At 34.3% G+C, this 25,194-nt stretch overlaps 1 protein-coding gene across 2 annotated transcripts in view; it reads left to right on the plus strand.

Annotated features, from left to right (window-relative positions):
* Positions 1-25,194, plus strand: part of TRHDE (thyrotropin releasing hormone degrading enzyme) — a 388,884-nt gene that overhangs the window by 255,580 nt on the left and 108,110 nt on the right. For both annotated transcript variants that reach the window (XM_054444303.2, XM_054444304.2), the window contains one exon: positions 9,543-9,608. In XM_054444303.2, the coding sequence (XP_054300278.1) occupies positions 9,543-9,608 (66 nt within the window). The remainder of the gene's footprint in view (positions 1-9,542; positions 9,609-25,194) is intronic.

The raw sequence follows: 25,194 nt of genomic DNA on the forward strand, positions 1-25,194 counted from the left end.
ACTTTAAGAAGAATGCATCTCATGTTTCACTATTGAGTATATTTTTTAAAGATTGCCTTTATTGTTAATGGTCCCCTTCTTTTCCTAGTTTATTAAGATGTCTTATTATTTTGAATAAGAATGAATGAATGCTAAGTAATATTAAATGGTTTTCCTACATTTGAGATGATTAAACAATTTGTCTCCACTATTAATGCAATTAATTATAATATAATTTTTGCTATTAAACAATTATTAAATTTCTGGAATGAACTCTACTTAAATATCTTCTCTCACTTCATAGAATATATATTTTATATATATATATTATATATTGTGTTATCACGTATAATATATAAACTTGTCTTTATATTAGTCTATATTATATATGTGATATTTATCCCATCAATTATGTATATATTTGCATACATGATCATATGAAGGATATTGGACTATATTTTACATTGTCCAGTTTGCATATCAGTTACATAGCGTCATAAAAATGTTGAAAAGCTTGTACTCATTTTCAATTCCTTTATAGTACTTTATCTAAAACAAGAGTAATATGTGACAGTGTTTCCTTAAAAGTTTATTTGCCTGTAAAACTGTCCTGGATTGGTATGTGTGTTTGTTGTTGTTTGTTTTTGGTGTATTTCTTATTTTTAAACCATTTCTTCTGCTTTAGTGACATTACGATTTTAGAGAAAGTTCTTTTTTTTTTTTTTTTTTTTGTGAGATGGAGTTTTGCTCTTGTCACCCAGGCTGGAATGCAGTGGCGTGATCTCAGCTCACTGCAATCTCGGCCTCCCAGGTTCAAGCTATTCTCCTGCCTCAGCCTCCAGAGTAGCTGGAACTACAAGTGTGCACCACCACACCCAGCTAATTTTTGTATTTTTAGTAGAGATGGGGTTTCACCATGTTGGCCAAGATATTCTCGATTTCCTGACCTTGTGATCTGCCCTTCTCGGCCTCCCAAAGTGCTGGGATTACAGGCGTGAGCCACCATGCCCAGCTGAAAATCCTTTCTTTTAATCTAAGTTTTCATATTTATTAGTATATGTTTCTAGAATATTCTTATTTTAATTTTAAAAACTTTTTTCTATAGCTATGTGCCCATTTTTAGTATTTACATTATTTTATTCTTCTTTTCTTCTTTTCTACCTCGATTACTTTCTTTCTTGGAGCTTTTGCTATTTTATTAGTTTTTTCATGGACTCTTTATGTTTTATTTTTCATCTTCTCAACCATTTATTTGTTTTCTATTTTTTTTTTTTTGCTTTTATGTTTTATCCTTCTATGTACATTCATTTAATGGTGCAGTATTGTTATGCTTCAAATTTCTTGAGTTGAATGCTTTCATGCAAGTGCTAATTCCTACACTGTTGAAAGTTTTTGTTTTTTTGTCTCTGATATCTGTGATCCTCTTTGAATACTTTTTGGTCTCCTATTATCTTGAATATAGACTACCCTGTTTGAATGCCATTACCTGAGAATACTGAAAAAACATACGGCCTCAGTGAAAGATATATGCTGAATTTCATGGCAGAGGAGATTGATGAGTACCTGGGTATAGGCTGCAATCTCGTAGTCTGGATTGCTGATTTGAAACTAGCAAGGAGTTGGTGGATACTTCGCTTAGCCAGGATCATATTTCATTTGCGATGGAAAAGTTATGTCATTGACAACTAACAGATACGCCAATGGTTAGTTTAAATAATCTAGTTAAACAAGATTAATGTAGTTAAATGACCTACATGTAGTTGTGGGAAGGAGACAAAGTCTCCTCAAAAAATGTATGGTCCCAGTGAAAGATATATGCCGAATTTCTTGACAGGGGAGATTGACTACTGTGTACTGAATTTTTGGGGGCAGGGAGCTAGCATAAAAAGATGATATTGATGATGATGAAGATAACAATACCTATACATACATTTTTGAAGTTTATTATATACCAAACACTGTACCAAGTACTTTATATGAATAATTTAAATCTAAGAAAAATTTTGATGGAAATATTATGATCATTATCATTATTATTAATGGTGGCAGTATAGCTGTGTGGACTATACTATGGTATGGGCTTTTCCTGTGCTTTTAATAATGTATAGAGCTCAGAATATAGGATCAAAAAGGATTAACATTGCAACTGATATAAATAAGCATGATTAAAACATAAGTGTGTAAGGAATGCTCATGGGATAATGGGAAGAAGAGCTTAACCCGTGTAGAAGCTGATTGTCTGGTCACATGGAAAAAAGCATTGGTAAGTAGTGGTGAATCTCATTATGTATGGCCTTTATTACTACCACAGCACTTTTTTTTAAAGTAGAGATTTGGGGGGCAGGGGACTAACATAAAAATGATGATAGTGATGATGAAGATGATATCGATACCTGTATACTTTTTAAACCTTATTATATGCTAAACACTGAGTATCTAGTGCTTTATAATAATTTAAATGAATTCTCAGAAAAATTTTGAAATAGGTGTTCTTATTATTAAAGGTAGTAATATAGTTGTCATCATCATTTTTATTGTTATGTTCTAATTGTAGATACTTACATCATCTCACATGCCTAAGTACATGACAGAACCAGGACTCTTAACGGATATTATGCTTCTAAAATAATTACTAAAATTAGTCTGATGTGGCCCATAGGATGGATTCCTGAGAGTGAGAACACATCTGGGGTTGTCTCTAGGAGACAGTGAAATAATTCAGCTATGCAGAGGTAGAGGCTTGGCCTCAGGAAGTAATAAATCATAGAGGACTCCAAGGCTCCAAGTATGGGTAACTGAAGCAATGGGGCATTAATTCTGCTTTCTTGTGTGGAATTAATTTTCTTTCATCTTTCACTCTCTTTTTTCTCTTGTTCTGTCCTCTCTGCCTTTCTTTTTTGTAATCAGCTTGTGAGTAAGGGATATTCAGGATTAGGTATTTCTTTTTCTGTTCTTCAGATGCTCAATATAGCTATCATATTATTATGGAAAAAAACAGAGAGGAAAACATGTTTTTCAAAAAAACATGGAGGATTTAAGATATGCTTTTATTCCATACCAAAAGACATGCTTCAGTAACAAATCTTGTTAGAACATTGTTTTATTTCCACACATGTCCAGAATTAGTGCAGAAACATCATTTACAAATTTACATTTTAGAAGTACTTTGATTTTGAATCAATAGACTAATCCTTTCAGTAACTCAAAAAGTAACAAGAAATTCTTACTTCATAATTCTTTTGCTAATCAAAGAACTCAACAACTGAGTGAATGGAAGCAAGTAACTTGGACAAAGCACCTAATCCCTTCACCTCAGTCTCTCCTGTATGTCAACGGAAAGTAATGATACGTTATTTCTTACCTTCTCTTGTGCTGGAGGAGAGCAAACCATTAAGCTAAGACATTTGTAGTGTAGAATATATACTAGCCAAAGATTTCCTGAAAGGACTAAGAAGGAAAAGATTATTTTGTTTTGATGGATGTGCTACTTGTTAACTAGAGTATTCTCATTACCAACTTATTTTAGGGACCTATCATTAGTTTACACTTGTGTGGACTTCTGCACTAAAAATGGAGCTACTAGGTTAGTCCAGATTTTCTAAGAAGCAGCAAACATTGTATGCAAAAGATTTATTTGTTAAAGGAGCCAGAGAAGATGGGGGAGCTGCCTTCAGACCACATTACAATTGACAGCCTTTGCAAGGAGAGAGGAAAGGAAGAGGTGTCAGGTTGATAGTTTCAGACTTTAGCTCAATTGCAAAAACACATTCATCCACACCAGTGACGAGTCATCTAGTTAGAGTTATCCATTGGCGGAGTCTCCTGTCTCACTAGAACAGGTCTGCAGTTGTTACACTGTCCTGCTCAGTGATTGGCTAGAAGTAAACTGAGAAAAGAGTGGCCTTTGTGATGGTAAATGCAGAGGGGCAGCAGTGGGAAATCTGAGCAGTGCATTTTCACAGCTGCCACATCCACATACAGTAATAAAAATATCACTATTTTCAATTTTGCTATCCTTTTGTTCTTACTGAACCTGCCGTAAAGAAACTTTATGTCTCCTAGACCATAAACATGTCCTATTCTGCAAGTTCATATCTGTCTTCTATTTTATCCCCAATCCTGGGAATATGGGTCAGGCATTTCAACTATGTCCCATTGAATTAGGTCTTCCTTCGTCTTCTTCTGTGAGCATCTCACTGATTCCAAACTCTCAGTAACTCTAAGAATTTCCTTTATTTTTCTAAGTTCTTGCTATGCCCCATGTTTCTAGAGATAGTCATGTAAATATTTTGAATTGGGATCACAAGAGGTCATCTAAGGTGGTTTAAATTACTGATTTTGGAGCTGGGTGTAAGTGGGTTTCTAATTCTGGCTGCATTGTTTACTACCCATGTCAATTTCTGCAAGGCGTGTAACCTTTATGCCTCAATTTTCTGACCTGATAAATAAAGATAGTAATATTTTCTTTTTGATATTATGGCCTTAGCATGTAGTACAAATAGTTAATGAATGACGGATACATTATTGATAACTTCAGCTAGGACTTATGATGTGGTTTGGCCCTGTTTCCCCACCCAAATCTCATATTGAATTATCATCCCCACTTGTCAAGGGAAGGGACCCGTAATCCCCACGTGTCAAGGAAGGGAACTGATTGGATTATGGGGACGGTTTCCCCCATGCTGTTACTCATGATAGTAACTGAATTCACATGAGATCTGATGGTTTCATAAGTGGTAGTTTTTCCTGCGTGCTCGCACTCACAAGAAGGTGCTTGCTTTCCCTTCACCTTCCACCATGATGGTAAGATTCCTGAGGCTTCCCCAGCCATGTGGAGCTGTGAGTCAACTAAACCTCTTTCCTTTATGAATCTCCAAGTCTTGGGCAGTTCTTTATAGCAGTGTGAGAATGGACTAGTACAACTTAAAACTTTTCTACATCTTTCCACATCTTGAACTCCTAATTACGTTTTCAATGGGTTACTTCAAACCTAGTTCCAGTCTTTCCAACTCATGTTATCTTCAGACCACATCTCCTATATTATTGGAAAGTGATGGTCCATCACTTGTTCAGTATTTTTGGAGAGCCAGCTATGTGCCAGGAACAGTTTTTGGCAATGAGCGTATAATGGGGACAGACCATGTCCCCACCTTGATGGAGATTACAGTCTCTTCTGTGCAATGTACTTTCTTAACCTCTGTGCTTTACACTTCAACATCTCTTATTTATCTTTTCTTATTTCTTATTTCCCTTTTCTACCTCAGTCCTGTGTCAGAGTAGATTGTTGTTATTCTTTCCCAAGATTAACCTAAATTCTTATCTAGCTTTCCTGGAATCTTCAATAATGATTTCTTGATTGACTGCGTCTTCAGTTTCTATCTCCACTGGGTCATCTTTTGCTTTGCAGAAAAAAAATTTCTCCTATTTCTACCAAAGAAAATCACCAACAAATCTTTCATGTGAATTTGCTTCTAGCTTTCTCTTTTCTTCCTTCTGTTTTCACTTGGCTTTCACACCCACAAGTCTATTTAAATAGCTCTCTCTTAAATATGGCCTACTATGGCCTTCTCTTAGCTATTATTTTCCTTGAGATCTGAAGCACTAATTCTTAAAACGTGTCTTCTATGACACCGCTTATACCCAGTTTGCCTTCTGTTTTTTATCACAGTATGTCATTTTTTTCTCTTAATGTCATTTCTTCATTGATTTCAATGGATATTTGTTGAGCGCCTGTTACGAGCACTGAAGTGCAAATCATAAAACAGAACAAACAAATAGAAAACAATTATACGATTCTGTTTTCTATTTTTCTTACTAAAGCCTTAGAACTTTTCTCTTGGCAGACTCACCCACTCTAATTCCCAATTTATCTATTCAATCATAACTTTCCATTGAATTTTATTCCTGTGGTTGGACTTGCCCTCTGTTCCTTGGGTTCCATACCTGTTCCTCAAACAGCACATTTACAAACAGATGTATTATATTCACCTCACCAGCACTTTCTTCTAAATTCTGTGTATCTGCTAATGTCATCATCCACTCTAGCTTTAAAATACAAACTTATCTTTGCTCCATTTCTTAAACCTATCTCTGATTTTTATCATTGTTATCATTTGTTTCTGGTTACTTTACTTCTTCCTTGGAGTATGATAGTTAAGTCCCGACTTTTTTGAAAACCAATTTTCCAAATTCCTTATCCCTGGTATTCAAAGTCCTCTAAAAACTGTCTCAATCTTATTTTCCATCTAATCTTCCATTTTCTGGTTTTATTTACTGTCTTTCCGTATAAACTTCCCTACTTGTGATTTCCACTGTCACGCCTATTTGACCACATAAAGTCCATTCCTGTCATAACATGCAAATGCCTTTTGTTTATCTTAACTCATGGAACCCTTATCCATCCTCCAAGGTTCAACACAAATAACACTTCTTTAGACCCTCGTTATCCTTTGTCCCTCCAGATACAACCTCTCCCTCTTCTGAAAACAGTAGAATACTTTCTCTTGTTATTCATTTTATTTTGCTTTGCATCTCATCTCACTTACGAGATTTTGAAATTCTCAAAGACAGAGACTTGTGTCATTTAGGATACCGAACATACCACCTTATTCAATAAGCATGTGCTAAATAAATAAATTAGTTGAGAAGATCTCCCTCTCCAAAAGTGAGGATTTATCACTGAAGTATACCAATGAAGCAATAGACTGTATATCCTGGCTGAATAGCTCCTCTACAAGAACACAAAGTAATTGCTATGCATGCAGAATTTTCTCTTTCTCTCTTATCCATGTCTTACATTAAGGGAGCACCTCCTCTGAGCCAGAATAGGAAGAGGGTGGTACCAAGTCATGAGGACACAGTTTTTTCTCTGGGCATGTTTAATACCTCTGAGACTGATGTGCATGCAAATGGCTACAATGTAAAATAAAATAAAATTTAGGTGGGAATTTACATTAAAAAGATATTCCAGATATAAAAATTGCTAAATGATGAATGGTTTTATAAGCGTACTTTTGTGGAATATTCTCTATGAAACTTTAGAAAAATCAAGTAGATATCCTAATGTATCCTTGAATGTTAGTTTAGCAAACAGTGATGAGTTTTCTAGAGCAAGTCTCAAAAATTATTAAATCTTGCAGAAATAGTATATCTACTTTTCATAAAGCTACTCGGGCTTCCTAAATGTCCAGTTTGTTTGACTGGGGCTGGAGTTTTGAATCACAAGCTAATGTAAGTTACAATATTGTAAACAAAGTTTGGTTGATAAACAAATGTGTTAAAGACATGATGAAAAAGGATTCTGAGTTTTCTTAAAAAAAGTTTATAATGAGCTCTGCCTGTGTTAGGGGTTGTGATCTTTGTTATAATCCATACATAGTATGTGCTTAGTATATGTTGGCTAAACCACGACAGTTGGAGAGCCCATCTGTCTATGAAGTTCTATCAAATAAGGATTTTTAAATTCTAGCTTTGGAAAGAAAAGGCTAGTTAAACATAGAAGAGTGCATGCCACTCCAGAGACTATTAAAATGTTCAGATGGGTAACATAGTCATATTTTCTAAAACTTAATTGAGTTATACAATATAATATAATCAGGAGCTAAGTGATATTCTATAACTTTTGAATACTGATTGTACTTCTAGTTTTTCCTTCCTGTTACCACTCTCTCCAGCTTAATTCAGACAGGAAAATTGGTACATTCTTTCTGATCAGAAAGGATTCTTGTGTCATTAGACCATGCTAAATTAATAGTTTTTATAACCTGACAAGAGACCAAGTCATCATTACCTGGAGGGAAACACCTAAATCATCTGAAGATGGCTATTCAGTGCTGAAGGAAAGTTTGAGTTGACTGCTTTAGATACTAAGTCTCAATTCCCAGTTGGCAATGGTCAGGTTTGCTGAGAAATGGACAGTTTCCACCCTCAGGATGGGACAATTATATTGGGAAATGTATAGGAGGAGAGCTTGTCAAGGAAATTCAAGGAACAGAGCTGATATGTTCTAAAGGGAATTCTAACCTAGTCTTCAGATTGAATCATAAATGCTTATGTTTCATGGTCATATACAAATGTGCAGAAGATAAAGAGGAAGAAGCTAAAGAAAGAGCAATGAATGGAAGGTGTGAGAAGAAAAAAAATCAGAAAAGGCATAAAACTATTATATTTCAGCCTATCATTTGTTGAGATGAGAATAAAATACTGACTTGGGGAGCAATTTTGGTGGTGGTTGAAATTTTTTGATACACATCTTTAATGGTGATTCATAGTCTGAGTATTGCACTACATTCAAGTCCCAGAATTCTAGCAAATCATTCTAGTAACACACTGTGCTGGACAGCAGTCCAGTCCCTGGCTGAATGATTCTATATGTGATTCTTACGATTTTCTTGTAAAAAGAGACATCTTGTCAGAAATGAATTATTGCAGTTGTATATTTGTACTGAGTTTGAAATGGGATGTGTAGTCATAAAGAAATTTGTAACCCCCAATCCAGGCTACCATTTGTATTTAAACATTCATTGCTTACAATCCACTGCTCCATACCAATTCAATTTGGTCAAGTGTCTTCTTGAAGACTTATTTATATTTTACATGAAGATTTGTTATCATCCATACTTAATTGTCATTCCTTGGAATGTTTCATATTGATTACATACCTACCTTTTGCATTTATGTTGTTCTGCCATATTATAATAATGGTTCTCAAGATGAGAGAGACTCTTTTAAATTAGTATTTTCTTCTATTTCTCCAGTTATTTATATTGATCTCATATGTTTTACTTGCATATGGATGTATGCGGCTAAATACAGCCTCAAAAAAAATAGGAAATAAAAATGATTAGACAATTTGAAATAATACTGATAGCTAACACTTCTATATGGCTTACTACTTTTCAGATCTAGTTCAAACTGCTTTACATATATTGAGTTATTTAAGCTTTAGAACAGCCATATTAAATATAACTGCTATTAACTACACTTTACAAGAGAGAAAAGTAAGGAGCAGAGAGCTGAAATATTCTTACTGAGTAAACATGGTGAGTAAGTAGCAGACTTAAGATTTGAACCCAGGCAGTCTGACTTCTTGGTACTCTACTCTCTACTTCCACAACTAAACTTTTCTTGGTTAAGGAGTACATTAAGTATCTATTTTACTTCAAAGTTATATTTTAATATGATTATTTATTAACATGGGTATCCTTCCCTGAGCAAATTATGAGATTGTAAGTACAAGAACCATGTTTAATTAAATTTGTCATATATAGTGTTCAATAAAATATTGAGTACTCCTGAATTACAGCTTATCATTGCCATGAGATATTCTTTGTAGAGAACTTCCATTTTGTAGTTGTAGGTTTTACACAAAATTTTAAAATTCACAAGACCAAAAAAATGAAATTGTTATCACTAAGTTGGATGTTGTTTTCATGATACTCCTGTTTCTTAATTATTTTTGAAAATAGAATAGCATGAATGAAGTAGATTAGGTTTGAGTAAAACAACTTTACAATCATGATACTTTGTTGAAATTCTGTTCTTTTTATTACTCTTTCCTATAGGGTGCTGCTTTAATAAGAATGCTGGCTAATTTTATGGGCCATTCAGTTTTCCAGAGGGGTTTGCAAGTAAGTAAAATGCTTTTTATTTTCTTTTACATTTTTCCTTGTCAGTATATTTCACAGCTTAGGAAATGGCTAACACAAAATTGCTGAACTTGGTGGAAAACTTTAAGATGTTAAGTTAAGCAATGTCTTTCTATATGACAAATGAAAATTCTAGATAGGACACTCACGATATCAACTGACAAAACTTGAACGGTTGAACAATTTAGAATCTGTTTGATTTGCATTTTTAAATTGAAGTAATTTTAAGATATGCCAGATTCTAAATGTTCTATAAAAGACTTCCAGAAAGACTGCCTTCTTTTTCTTCCATTTAAAGATTCAAATAAGGTGAAACAAATTTTGTTAGCATTATTTGAGTTATGTATTTGAGAAATCTTAAGGCTATTTTTCAAATATGTACCTTTTAGGTTTTTGTTATTTTGCTGTTGATATACATAGATTATTTGTTCCAAAGGTTTTTAATTGTTTTTATTTTAATTAGAAAATATATTTTTCTTAAAAAAAGGAAGAAAAAGCAATTTTTATCATAATGTGTTTAGAGTATGAAGTATAGAATCTAGGAATGAATTCTTATAAAAGGAAGATTATTAAAATTCTTAAAGCAGGCACAAATATATATAAAAAACTTTTATTCCATTGACTCTGCTGGAGTAAATCATGTTCCTAGTAGCTGTGATTGATGAATTATTTATGATGCATTCTGCTACTTAGAAGTGTCCTTTAAAGTAAATTGATGTTCACCTGAAATACAATTATGCTAAGACAGAGAGAGCAATCAATCTTATCTGTTCTTAGTAAGCTTTTCATTTTGAAATTTAAATAAACTATATCTGGGTCCAGGTCATATTTTAGTAGTATAATTCTATCTGTACCCCCAAATAAACTGAAAGATAAAATACAAGGGAAGAGTTAACTATGTTATGACAAACTCTCTCTATATACTTAACACAACAAAAACTATATATAAAAATAAATTATTTGAAGAATAATTTCCCTCAGAAAATATTTTTACAGATGTGTTCCAGCAGGGTTTGAAATTTACTTTAATCAGCTCTTTCCATTAGGGTCACCTTCAGAATAGCTGAATCCATTGAATCTATTTGCTGTATGTTAACGGCTCTATTCTGATCACACAGTTGGGAAAATCTTTTTTTCTCAAGGAGTGTCCTTCATGGATATCAACTATCTGGAGGAATGTCCTTCTTTATCCCCATTCCTTTGTTTTTCCCCATTGAAGTTGTAGCATGACAGTTTCAGAAAATATCTAACTGTTCATAAGGGCAACACAAATTGAATTTGATTTCTTCATAGCAAGTTGATGTGAAATCATTTTCTGTATAAAATTCTTATTGTTTTTCTTCATCTGTGTTTATGGATTTGCTCAGAAGATTGAATAACTACAGTTACGTTATTTGGAAAGGATTATTATTTTGCAACATTTTTGTTCATCCTGTCATACTTTCTATGGTGTGCAAAATATATCAATTTTTAATACATTCTTTTCCACTGACCCACTCTGCTCAGTTTTATATGAAACAGTTAGAATATAGCCTCTGACTCATATCATATTAAACTTTCATTCCAAGCTTGTATTAATGTGTGCCTTTATGCTCTGATACTTGATTTGGTTAATTTTCAACTGAGGTACTCTATGTTTGTCAACACTGCATTTCATTTGCCTGGTGACATCTCATTGATCAGATAGATCTGTATCCTTCAGTACTTCGCTTGCAGCTTTATTTGTACTCATCACTCAAACTGATTTAGTGTATCATCAGCAGTTTGGATTAGTTTACAGTAGATCCCTACATGTAGGTGATAAATTATCATCTCTTGTGCATGAAGATGTATGGGATACATTTTGGAGATGACCTCCTGAACAGACACTTCATGTCGTGGTGCTGAGTGGCCTCAGAGTTGATATTAATATGCTTCCTATCCAGAAGGCCCTGGGGAGTCTTGATTTACAAGTTGTTGAAAGAGCTAATCTAGGCTGTCAGCACTTATCTCTACTGGAAAACCTATGAATTGTTTTTACATTAACCATGGTTATTTCCATGTTAACAAATGAAAGTTTACTATTTGCAATTCCAAATTGCAGATAGTGTACTTTTCATATATATTTTTATTCTCCCCCTTTTTTTCTCCTTTCTTCTCTTTTTCTCTCTTGCTCTCTTTTCTTCCTTTCTTCTTTTTTTTCTGGGCTCATACTTTAAACTTCATGTTCCACATAGGAACAATGTGTTAATGCTGTTTCTTCTTGATTTATTATCTACCTGAAATTTGTGTTCTCTTGCAATTTATGTATCCTTACGACCCACCTTAAGGTCTCTTGGAAACAAGGTAAACTTTTAAAAAATACATACATGTATATGTGTGTGTGTGTATGTATATGTAATATAGAAAGGTAGTAGGTTTCTGGGTTAGTTCACATACTCATATTTAACTTATAAAGTATCGGTGTAGATTCAACTACATTTTCAATTTTTTATAATGTTTTGTATGGGAATATATTTTAAATTTCAATTTAAACATATATTTTTCAGCAGGAAGAGACTCTAGAGACTTTCTGAGAAAAGTTTTGTTTCTAATAGTTATATTACCCATTGGAGCAGCTGTGAGAAAGTTTAGGAGAACAATTTCTTACTGAACAATCACAGCTTTTGTTGGTGATTTGTTGGTGATACCACCAGCAAATTAGCTTCCATTTTAATGTTTGAATTGAAAGTGGAACTGGACTGAATTGAGCTTGAACATTTCTGTGGTTAGATTATGTGTCACTAATAAATATTTTTTAAATGCAAAAATGTTTAATTTTTGCAAATTCTACATGTCTACTGTTCTATGTAATCCATTTCCCAAAATGATAGCAGGCATATTTTGAGAAACATGAGGCAATAGAATAAATAAGGAGAAATAATTCTCATTTCTACCTCCAGTTAATAGTGGTTTTCTGCAAGTCACTAGACCTCTCTTGACCTCTGACATTATAGTTATGAAATGTAAGAGTTGAACTAAATACTGTAAGATTCCTTTTATCTTTTATATTCTCTAAATCTAAGATTACTTTAATGCAGTTTACTAGTTAGACAATTTGGGTTTGATATATTTAATTTGGGACAGCTGTTTTAATTTGATGGACACATTTGTAAACTAGATATATAAGAGTGAGTCCATTTTTTTGAATCTTTAATCATTTGAATATTAAGGCTGTATTATCTGACTATCAATATATATAGAACTATAAGTGTAGTCAAACCAGATCAGCATTTTTGTAACAGGGAGTTTTTGCTGGTAATAGTTTTATTTTGCTAGTATCAGGAAATGACTTATATTTCCTTGGCTTTTATTTACTTGTTCACTTTCATAATTGACTCTGGATACTTTATAATTTTATGATTAAGCTACAGTGGTTTCAGATGTTATATGCTAAGAACTCTTGAAATTTCTTGGTGATTTTCAGTGTAAATTCCATCTTCTAATGTTGGAATTTCTACTTGAAGTCTTGAAATCTGCTGAAACCAATTCTATTTATTGGTTTTGCATTTAGGTATATTGGAGTTGGTTTTGAGAAGAGCCAGCATCCTCCTTGATAAGTGACATTACAGGAAACTCAAACAAGGGGAATTTACTTTTTCAGAGACAAGAAAAGCTACCACAGTGGCTCAGTGAAATTTAGACCTTCAAGGCCTGCATTCCGATTCTGCATCCTATACTTTCCTTGTCAATACCCTAACTCTCACATAAAAGACCTAATAAATCCATGAAATTTACTTGAGTTGTAATTTTGCCACTCAGAATTTTAAATCATAGTTTTCTTTTTGGATACATTGATTCTAAGCCTGTAAGAGATACATGATTCTTTTCACATAGTCATAGATCTCTGGTTCCTTGCCAAACCTTCAGCTGAGAATTTAAAGCACTAAGGTTGTTGTTTTGGTTTTTGTAATCTCTCCAGTCTGGTCAGAAATAGCCAAGCCTCTCAAAGACTTTGTAATTCTCTATTCTGTTATAATGTTCTTTTGAAACAGTCATTTGTTTTCCCAATGCTTATTCTTTAGTTTAAGAAACTATCAATGATCATTTAAGAAACTGTTTTGGCCCTGAAAATGATTAATTATCATGATCCTATCACTCATTATTAATGACATTACCTTCTTGAAATCTAATCAAGGCAGGTAAACAATTGTAGATAACCTTCTCTGAGGGTCTACAATCACTTCTGGTACATAATTCTGTAACATACTAAAACCTTTAGTAATATTTCAAGCAGAAAGGGAATTAACATTGGATATAGTCATTTTCTAAAACTGTTGGCAGGGTTATGGAAGTAAAGGTCAGGAAAGCCACTGCCAGCCTTCCAGAAATAAAGACACTTGGGTTTCATAGGGAAGTAATATACATATTCTCAGCTGCCTAGAGTACACCTGAAAGCCACTGGTAATACTTTACCCCTGCCTTCTGCCAAAGCCCACATGCCTGCTCTCTGCTATCTGAGCAATGACAACTCCTCCTTCTTTACTGCTATCCATATCTTTTATGTGTGCTTTTCATTTTGCAGAACATAAAGTTGAGCCTAACTAGCAAAGGATTCTTGGAAATGTAGCATTCAAGCTTCTAACCCATACAGTGCACAAGAGTGTAAATGGCAGGGGAAGTGGTAGTGAATGGCTAACAGTCTGACACACTTGATCCATAAATGTCTTTGTTCTATTGATTAAATATTATTTGCATTATTTTTGCAGGTTGTTTTATTACCATATGGAGATTTAAAAAGTATTAACTCCTTTATTTATCTCTTCCTTAATATTGTATTAAGACCATATGATACTTCTCTAGGTAGAGCAGAGAATGTTCTCAGCTGATTTCAACAATTTTACCAGGACATATGATGAGAGATATATGGAAATCAAATCAACAATTACCACATTTTACTAACCTCATAACTTCAGTCCAGTTGCTTGTGGTCTGTAATGTCCAGTTTTCTCTTTGAATGAGTTGATTTGATTATGTCAGGATGAATCAGTACCAGTAATATATAAAATTTGCAAATTTCTAAAGTGATTACTCATAAAATAAGGATCTGGAAAAAAGACGGGAGTTTACTACTGTGAATAATTGTTTTGCTTTTTGATTAACTTAATGAATTTAGCCTTTGGTTTGCATAATTACAACTGTAGGATCCTCATTCCTACCTCCCCAGGTGGGCCAATCCTCCTGGGATAAGTTAAAGTACAGCAGCAGTTTGCCTAAATTGCTTTTGATTTAAGACCACCTCTACATAGGACATCTGGAAAGCAAGATTATGTGTTCTCCCAACCCAGGACTTTCTCCTAGCAATAATTCTAGAGAGTAATGATGACTAAGAAAACATCTTCATAATACATGACCTATTGCAACTTAAGCAGAGTCAGTGAGAAATGCAATAGGCAGGTTGGCAGTAACCAGAAACTGTGTCTTGCACAGAAGCTTAAGTTACACTTTTTAAATATAATATCATTCTTATCTTTAGCACCTCATTTTTGTTTGTGGTATACACATCTCCAAATTCCTTCCTAGGTCATTTGTAAGGACAAGCTAGCAAGATCACTCATGGGTTTCATGCCTATTTAATATTTATACTATTGGAATCTGGTTTTCTCATTAAAATGTTGCAAATATAAGTAGAGTTCTTACTAGTGTAACATTGGGGTGGAATATATGCAGTGCAACCCCACTTCTATCCTCTCTTCCTCTTGGACAGACTTTAGGACCCAGTGTTGTTGAATTTCCCTTTCTGTGTGGTACTCGGAGTATAAATGTACTGCAATTTTGCCCTCATTTTTTTGTCTGTCTCTGTAGAAGTTCTTGTTGGTGATTTCACATATCTCCCTGAAATATTCCCTTCTCCTATAAATAAATATTTTATCTAAATTCCTTCTCTAATAAAAATTTCTCACCTTACAGCATCTTTTGGTAATTCTTGCATCTTTCACTTACAGAGTTCTTAGTGCTTGCCTGCATATACATTACTATTCATCCATATACAACAATGCTTATAGTTAAAATATTCATTTGGTCAATAAATTAGAATCTACTTCTTCAACCTTGTTTTTATAATTTAAGTTCAATAGCTCAAATCCTGATTCTACATAAGTAGAATAAGTCTTACTTTTAAAGTAAGTAATTCAAGTAATTATTCTTTTGGATATGTATCTTTACATGACTTGATTTTTCTTATTTTGTTTTTATGTTTTAATCTCCCTAATTACATTTTTTAAAGATTTTTCAGGAAATAAAAATTAAAGCTGTAATTATGAAATCCTCACATAACATTGATTGGCTAGGTAGCTATTAAAAAATAATTAGTACCTGTGCTATGGCTTTTTCTTTCAAACAAAACAATATTGTTTTAATGATTTGAGCCTAGTAGTACCATTCTTCATGTTGTTATGAGTCAACACCAGGGTATTGAAATTATAAAGAAAGATCATTATTAAGCTTGATATAAACTCAAAGCCTAAAATCCCTGTCAGAAATTGAGTCATCTTCCTGCTCAGGCAGTGAGGGTAATTCACCATCATCTAAAATATGGTTGAATAAAGAAAGATTTATCTTGATTACTATTTAACTGCTCTTTTCCATAAGGTAACCTACAACAAGATGTTTGGCTCCAATTATCAGGGTGGAAATTGCTTATGCAAATCAATGTAAGGCAATGAGGTGTGGATAAAAAGCAAAAAGGAAATATCATTATTATTGGTTTGTGCTCATAAAATTCTGATAGCCTGAAGGTAATGACAGGCACAAAGCCGTAGGGATTATTAGTAGCAACAACATAATAACTTGTGTTCCAATGAGGTGTTATGTGGTAACATGTGTATGCAGGATTTTTAGTTGAAAACTGCAGGCTTATATTTGTGAGAGAGTGTTTTGTCCCTTACATGTAGGTTTTCAGATAAGTAAAAAGTCAGAAAATCATAGAGGAGCAGAGACAGTGTGTCAAAGTTAATTTTCTTTCTGAAGAGATAATATTGTGTTTTTATCCAGATGGCAGCCGAATCATACTCAATCTAAAATGAATGACGATAGAAGCTTTTGCTCAAATGTCTCCTAGTTTTGCTTAAAATGCTGTGCAGTTTTAGATATGCTATGGGTAAAAAGGTTAATAAGTTGAAAAGAATTTGATGTGTTCACTCAATGTCATATGATAATAATGTTATCATTACTAATTTTTTACTTATTGGATTTGACTTAATTGGCATTTAATTTATTAATGACCTAACTATAAAGGAAAATTAATGAGCATGTTATAGAGAAAGAAATATTTAAGTTTGAGAAAAGATTTGATGGATTTCAGAATTAAGAATTCCATCTTTAATACAAACAAATACTTTAAAAAAAGTAAATAGCATTCTGTATTCATATTTCTGGATCAGAGAGAAATAATTTTTATTCATCAATTTTTAAAATATATAGCCACTGATTGAATCTTTATTATTTTGCTTCTAATTTAAAGGTTGTTAACCGACCAATGTGGCTATATAGTATTAACTAAAAAGCTCTTATTTTTAGAGATATATATCTCTATTTAATAATCCTGCAGGCATTTGTCTAGCTCAACAGGAGGCCTCATAAATTTATATTTATTGGTTATCTTTTATCTATTAGTTAAGGGCTCAAGATGTATTACATATTAGCTAATTGGGTTGATATTATAAAATGACATTTTTGGTTATTTAAATGTATCTATGAAATTATTAGACACATTTAGTTGATGTATGGGGGTATCTGTATGTTAGTATGTGTGTAAATGCATGCCAATCTGTAATTATGGACACAGCTACTAAAAACTGTCTGTGACTGTAGACATTGCCATTTGATTAGATTGCTAGTTCAGTAGTATAATAAATTTGCCTTAGAGGCATTTTTCTGTAACCTACTTAGCTTCTGCATCAGCAATTTTCTTTCTTTTCCTTTTAAAATTTATTTTTCTTTTCATTTTATGTTCTCTTTTTGGAAAGTGCATGTAATAGCCTAGAACTATATATTTGGAAAGGTTACAAAAATTCCTCCTGAGTTAAAAATATTTCTCCTCATTTACTAATATTTTTATAATTGCTTGACATGATTCTGTTACATAGCTTAGTTTAATACTAGTAATATGACATAGGTGTACCATAATATATTTCGCTTTGTCCATGTTTGTGAGCATTTACTTTGTTGTCTAATTTTTGTTAAATAACACTCTAATAATCTTTACATTGTTGATTTTTTTCTGTTATATTTTCAACTATCTCTTCGTATATATTTTTAGGAGCATAGTATCAATATTTTCTCCAAAATATTAAACTAGTGTATAGTGCTAGAAGTTTGAAAGTTCTCTGTTTATACTACACGAAGTAAACAGGATTCTTATAAATTTTCAAAATAAATTTCTTACTAATTTAGCAAGTAAAAAACTTTTTCCATTATTTCAGTGTATACATTATATCATAAATGAGACTATGAAATATTTTAATACATTCTCTGCTTGCATTTCACCCTTTTCATTTATTCTTTTATAACATTTATCCATGTGTCTTATGCATTAAAATTGAGGTCTTATTCTCTTTTTAGTAACTTTATATAGTTATAAAAGTAACAAACTATAACATTTACTACAAACTATTTTTCCTCTATATTTAATATATAAAAATTATTGTTATGAAAAAATACATTACAAATTAGTGGCTTAGGAGTGTTGCAAAGACTTAAGTTACATATTTTGAACCTGGTTTACAAAAGATTCATATGCATCCAAAAATCTCTTTTGGTCTACCTCTGTATTTTTGTTTATGGAAGAGAGAGCTTCATGTTAGCATGGCACAAAAAGAAATGGTACTTGTTACAATGAATCTAATTTTCTTTTCCAATCAGTCTCCTGTATTCACCTTCTCTCTTCTGCTCAAGGTTTCTCCCTATGATATTTTACTGATCATTTTCTTTTCCATTTAAGAACAATAACACATATAAGTGTTAAAAAATCATTTCTTAATGTTTTATGCTAACAAAACAAAATTATAATTTATCTTCCTATACCAGCTTTGCTTAGTTTTATATATACAGTTCACATACCCCACCCATTAGACATGTCCAGTCATTCATTTATTCCACATGTATTTATTATGCATCTAGTCTATGTCAGACATCATAATAAGTACCAAATATTCAGGGCATGCTGTACACAGCGGATATGGCCCCTGTTCTCATGAATCATGTAACAGGATAAAGGGGACACACGATAGATGGGAAAAAACAAATAAATATATTTTTTGCTCAATGTGAAAAAAATGCTAGGAAGCAAAAAATAGGATGCTGTGAGAAAGCATAGTGAGTGGGTGGTTGGAGCAACTCTAAATCGGGTGTTTAGGGAATCCTTCTTGAGAAGACGGTAGGTATGCTGAGGTCTGAAGGAAGAAAGATGGGGGTCAGGGAGATTTCAAGAAGAGGGAAGAGCCCTACAAAGGGCTAAGACAAGAACTGAGCATGTTTTAGGAAAAGAAAGAAACTGATGGATGAGTAGAGTTAGTAAGAACAAGAGGTAGGTAAGGTGAGCAGCAGCCAACCATGCAGTGCCCAATAGTCTGTGCTAAGAAGATTCCATATTATTCCAAGTGCTGTATTAAACAGTTTTAAACTAGATATGACAAGGCTCTATTTACATACAGAACAGTTCTCTGGCTAATTGTACTAATATGCTGGGATTGGGGCAGTCAGCATACCAAGAAAGGGATTGGGCAAAAAAAGTGAGGAGGATATTTTCATATTCAGGTGAGAGATTATCAAGGCTTAAATAGTTCATAGAAATAGAGACATAGATGGATCTCAAATGTTTTTTAGTGGTCGAATACAATGGGCCTAGGGATAAATTGGGTGAAGAGTGTGGTATGCGAGATAAGGAAGAGAATGTAATCAAGAATGATTCTGAGGTTTCTGGGATGAGGACCTGGAAACACGCCTTGAACAACTGTAACAACTGGAGGTTAAGAGAAAAGGAGGAGCCCGTGGAGGTGACTGAGATGGAACAGCTAGAGAGGCAGGCAGAGTACCAAGGGCATCATGTCACAAATGCTTAGCGAAGAGCTTGTTTCAAGAACAAGAAAGTGGCCAACAATGTTAAATGGAGGTAGCCTGTAAATTCATCGATTTCAGTGGAGTAGGTTAAAGAGTGAATGGGTAGGTTGTGAAAATTTTCTCCCGTTTTGTAGGTTGCCTGTTCACTCTGATGGTAGTTTCTTTTGCTGTGCAGAAGCTCTTTAGTTTAATTAGATCCCATTTGTCAATTTTGGCTTTTGTTGCCATTGCTATTGGTGTTTTAGACATGAAGTCCTTGCCCATGCCTGTGTCCTGAATGGTAATGCCTAGGTTTTCTTCTAGGGTTTTTATGGTTTTAGGTCTAACGTTTAAGTCTTTAATCCATCTTGAATTGATTTTTGTATAAGGTGTAAGGAAGGGATCCAGTTTCAGCTTTCTACATATGGCTAGCCAGTTTTCCCAGCACCATTTATTAAATAGGGAATCCTTTCCCCATTGCTTGTTTTTCTCAGGTTTGTCAAAGATCAGATAGTTGTAGATATGTGGCGTTACTTCTGAGGGCTCTGTTCTGTTCCATTGATCTATATCTCTGTTTTGGTACCAGTACCATGCTGTTTTGGTTACTGTAGCCTTGTAGTATAGTTTGAAGTCAGGTAGTGTGATGCCTCCAGCTTTGTTCTTTTGGCTTAGGATTGACTTGGCGATGCGGGCTCTTTTTTGGTTCCATATGGACTTTGAAGTAGTTTTTTCCAATTCTGTGAAGAAAGTCATTGGTAGCTTGATGGGGATGGCATTGAATCTGGCTAATATCCAGAATCTACAATGAACTCCAAAAAATTTACAAGAAACAAACAAACAACCCCATCAAAAAGTGGGCAAAGGACATGAACAGACACTTCTCAAAAGAAGACATTTATGCAGCCAAAAAACACATGAAAAAATGCTCACCATCACTGGCCGTCAGAGAAATGCAAATCAAAACCACAATGAGACACCATCTCACACCAGTTAGAATGGCAATCATTAAAAAGTCAGGAAACAACAGGTGCTGGAGAGGATGTGGAGAAATAGGAACACTTTTACACTGTTGGTGGGACTGTAAACTAGTTCAACCCTTGTGGAAGTCAGTGTGGCGATTCCTCAGGGATCTAGAACTAGAAATTCCATTTGACCCCGCCATCCCATTACTGGGTATATACCCAAACGACTATAAATCATGCTGCTATAAAGACACATGCACACATATGTTTATTGTGGCACTATTCACAATAGCAAAGACTTGGAACCAACCCAAATGTCCAACAATGATAGACTGGATTAAGAAAATGTGGCACATATACACCATGGAATACTATGCAGCTGTAAAAAATGATGAGTTCATGCCCTTTGTAGGGACATGGATGAAATTGGAAATCATCATTCTCAGTAAACTATCACAATAACAAAAAACCAAACACTGCATATTCTCACTCATAGGTGGGAACTGAACAATAACACATGGACAGAGGAAGGGGATCATCACACTCTGGGGACTGTTGTGGGGTGGGGGGAGGGGGGAGGGATAGCACTGGGAGATATACCTAATGCTAGAAGACGAGTTAGTGGGTGCAGCACACCAGCATGGCTCATGTATACATATGTAACTAACCTGCACATTGTGCACATGTACCCTAAAACCTAAAGTATAATAATAAAGAAGTAAATAAATAAAAACAAAAACGAAAAAAATAAAGAGTGAATGGGAATGTGGAAATGGAAACAGTATGTAGAATAAAATTAAACACATTTTTCAAGGAAGGAGATAAGAAAAACAGGGTCAGTTGTTGGGGGGGGGGATAAAGGCTAAGGAAGATTTTTGTTTTATTTTTAAAGATGAGAGGGAACTGTAATGGTTTTAAGCTGGCAGAGAAAGGAGATGATAATGTTGGAGAAGTGAGAAATAACTCCAGGACCTTGCTCATTGAGAAGGTGAGGCACTTGTCTTTAATAGGAGACTTATCTCCAGTAAATTTGGAAAGCTGGCAATGGGGAAATGAGAGAAATCCTTTCTGATGACTTATATTTTTTCAGTGTTTTTTGAGAGAAGGTCAGTAGCTGAATGAAAGTGAAATGAGAGTGGGAAGTGGAGAAATTTGAAAATAGAGAATTCAAAGAGTAGAAAGGTACTTTCTGACAGTTTTGAGTTTCTGTTGGAATTTGGTGATTATGAATTTATCGTAAGCTCAGCTTTTCAATGGCATGATTTTCTTCTGCGATATTCAGCTGTATGAGTACAGGTTTAGATAAATACTTGGATTCCTCCAGGATTGGGATTTTTGCCAAGCTACTATAATTGAAGGACAGTACAACAAAAAAGATGAGGCTTTTTCCCAGGATTTGATTAAGATGATCTATGAAATCTAATCTGGATACTCAGGGAAGAGAAGACAGGAAGAATCTGATAGACAAATAACCCACCATTAATAATAATAACAGTAAGATTAGTGTCTTTATTGCATTAGTGCCAGCTTGGGTAAGTCTCTTTTGTGCTGAGTCGAATTTATGTGCCCATTCCATGAACTGCCCATCAGGGGTCTTGTCATCTCAGTAGAGCTCTGTGAAAGACAGGCTGCTAGACCCCACAACTTGGAAGAACTGTCCAAAACCCATTACTTTCCTGTATTTGGAAGGAAGTCTTCTAAGCAGCTTTCCAGAAGCCTAAAGGAAGTGTTGTTCTTAATTTTTCTTTTCTTTTTCTACTGCTCCACCACACCCCCCACCCCACCCAGGCAATTTCCTCCTTCAGGTTAGTACATATAATTTTCTTTTCTTTCCTTTCCTCTCCTCTCCTCTCCTCTTCTCTGCTCTTTTCTTTTCCTTTTTTTTTTTTTTTTTTTTTATTTGGAGTTTCACTCTCGTTGCCCAAACTGGAGTACAATGGTATGACCTCGACTCACTGCAACTTCTGCCTCCTGGGTTCAGGCCATTCTCCTGCTTCAGCCTCCTGAGTAGCTGGGATTACAGGTGGCTGCCACCTCACCTGGCTAATTTTTGTATTTTTAGTAGAGACGGGGTTTCACCACATTGGCCAGGCTGGTCTCGAACTCCTGACCTCAGGTGATTCACGTGCTTCGGCCTCCCAAAGTGCTGGGATTACAGGAGTGAGCCACCGCTCCTGGCCAAGTCCATATAATTTTCTTATAGTGTCTCTAGAACGTTTTGGCTTCTCTTGGAGGGAAGATTGAAGAAGACTTTTGACACTAGCCCTTTTTTCCCATTTATCTTGCTATTAAAATAACTGAAGTTTCCTGGATTCTTTATGTGGCTGGTATTTTTCTAAGTCGTTTATTTGTTTTATATCATTTTCTGTGCATACCCTTATCAGGTAAGCACTACATTATGTACATTTTTCAGTTGAAGAAATTAAGGTTTAGAGAAAATAGATACTTTATTCAAGATCACATGACTGGTAGGAATCAGCCTGGGTTAATACCTATACCTAGTTTATATATACCTTCTTTCTCAACTAAATTACATTTCTTCCCAAATTGTCACCAGCACTGGGGCTGAGAGAGCAAAGAGGTGGGAGAGGGGAACTCTGTGTACATGCCTGCAATCAGTGGGCAACTTGATTTACAAGAAGCAGTCCATTTTTACCAACCAGGATGTAATTTATCTATTTTGGGAGTGAATGGTGATCAAAGCCCTTTATCAGGATATTCAGAAAAAGCAATTCACAAATTTCATTTTTACCAATAGATTCACTTTATGTCTCAGTAATATTTCATGCCAGCAGCAAAAGTGAGAGGTAGAAATATTTTAGTACCCCAGAACTCCTCTATAGACTATGACACTTACATTATTTCACTGACAGGTGTGGGACCCTGTCACCTTGTTCTGGAATGGCATACAAATCCTACAGTGGAAATATTGTAACTCTGGTCATGTGCCTGCATGTTGAGGAATTGGTGGTATGATCTATAATTACAACATAGGAGATATTTGAAAACAAAAGTGATGTGAGAAGATGCCATTGTCTGTAATTTAAAGCAAACAAGCAAGAAAAACTTTCATGAGCTGGCAGGTTGTTTTGATTTAAAATATTGTGATGTTCTACTATATTTAGCAGCCACTTATAAAAATATACTTATTCTTACAAAATTTACATTAATTGGGTGGAGTAATGGATTTGTAGAACATGTAAAATGCCTTTTTTGTTCCTAGCAAACTATCTAAATACTCCCGTATCTAAGCAAGCCACTTCTAAAGGTAAATTTAGGGTAAACACATTTACAAATTCAGAATCAGAATGGCATACAAACCATGGAAACTGACTTTCAACTATTCTTCTTCTATCTCTCCAACAGCTTTCTTTCCTAAATCTGTCATCTCTTTCTTTCTTTTCATGTCTGGTGGCTTGAACTGCTATACCTCAAAAAGTTTAGTAATGGTTCTTATTATACTGTAGTTACGTCTTGGAAACCTAATATAATTTAATAATAAAGAAAGTTTTCAATAATTATTTATACCTTTTCATCTTTGACTCTTATCTAATAGAATTAAAATATAAATATTATTTTTTAGTCTTTGCATAAAGCTTTCTTAGGGATTTGTTACTCATTTTTACTTAATCTTAAAATTTCCATCAATTTCTAGGTATGAATCCAAATAGACACCTTGGTCTATAGTCTAGCTTTCTTTGTTTAAGTTGGTCATCTGTCACTGTTGTAGTCTCCTTGCTCCTGTTTCTCAAGGTTAGGGAATGTAAAAACATCCTCTGAAGTGCATGGGCCAGGCTTCAAATGGGTTTTATTCAACTCTTGTGTGACTTTGCTGTGATCTGATGCTTTTAGTCTACTTTTGTTGTTGTTTATGGATCCCTTTAAGATCATCTTACTCTAATAATGCACATACTTACAAATGTATAAGTTCAGAACTTACGGTTCTCAGTTCAGAAGCCTCTGCTTTGGAAGCTTTGTTTAAGACAAAAGTGTTGCTTTTTAAAATGTTTTTGTTGTTGTCACTCTGTCTGCCCCCTAGTCTATAGAACCTTCTGCACTTTATTTCAGTCTTAATCTTTCTCTCCAACATTCTTGTCTGCTTTTAAAACATAAAAATTAAGTATACATGTCTTTTACGCCGTATCTACTGTTCATAAGAACAACAAAAGCCTAACTGATGTACTAAATAGAATTTAGTGTTCTTTAGTTTTTATTTTGTGTAAGTTGTAGGCAATAGTTTAATTTCTTACTAGGGGTTGCCAAGATAATGTAGAAGTGCCTTCCTTCATTTTGCTTAACCCATTAGGGTTGTATTATGCAAGCAACAGAAACAAATTCTGGTTAAATTAGGCAGAAAGGAAATTATTTGAAGGATATAGGTAGCCCATTGAATCACTGGGAAGGCTGAAGAACCAGGCTTACAAAATAGAATAAGAACTAAAGGAGACTCAGAAATCAAGAGATGTAGCCAAGGTGATGCCACAGGAGTGAAGGTTCAGCTGTTCTCATTAGAGTGGCTACCACAGGACCCTCAGTGTCACCATGACAGG

Source organism: Pongo pygmaeus, chromosome 10, assembly GCF_028885625.2.
Source record: "Pongo pygmaeus isolate AG05252 chromosome 10, NHGRI_mPonPyg2-v2.0_pri, whole genome shotgun sequence".
NCBI lineage: Eukaryota > Metazoa > Chordata > Mammalia > Primates > Hominidae > Pongo > Pongo pygmaeus.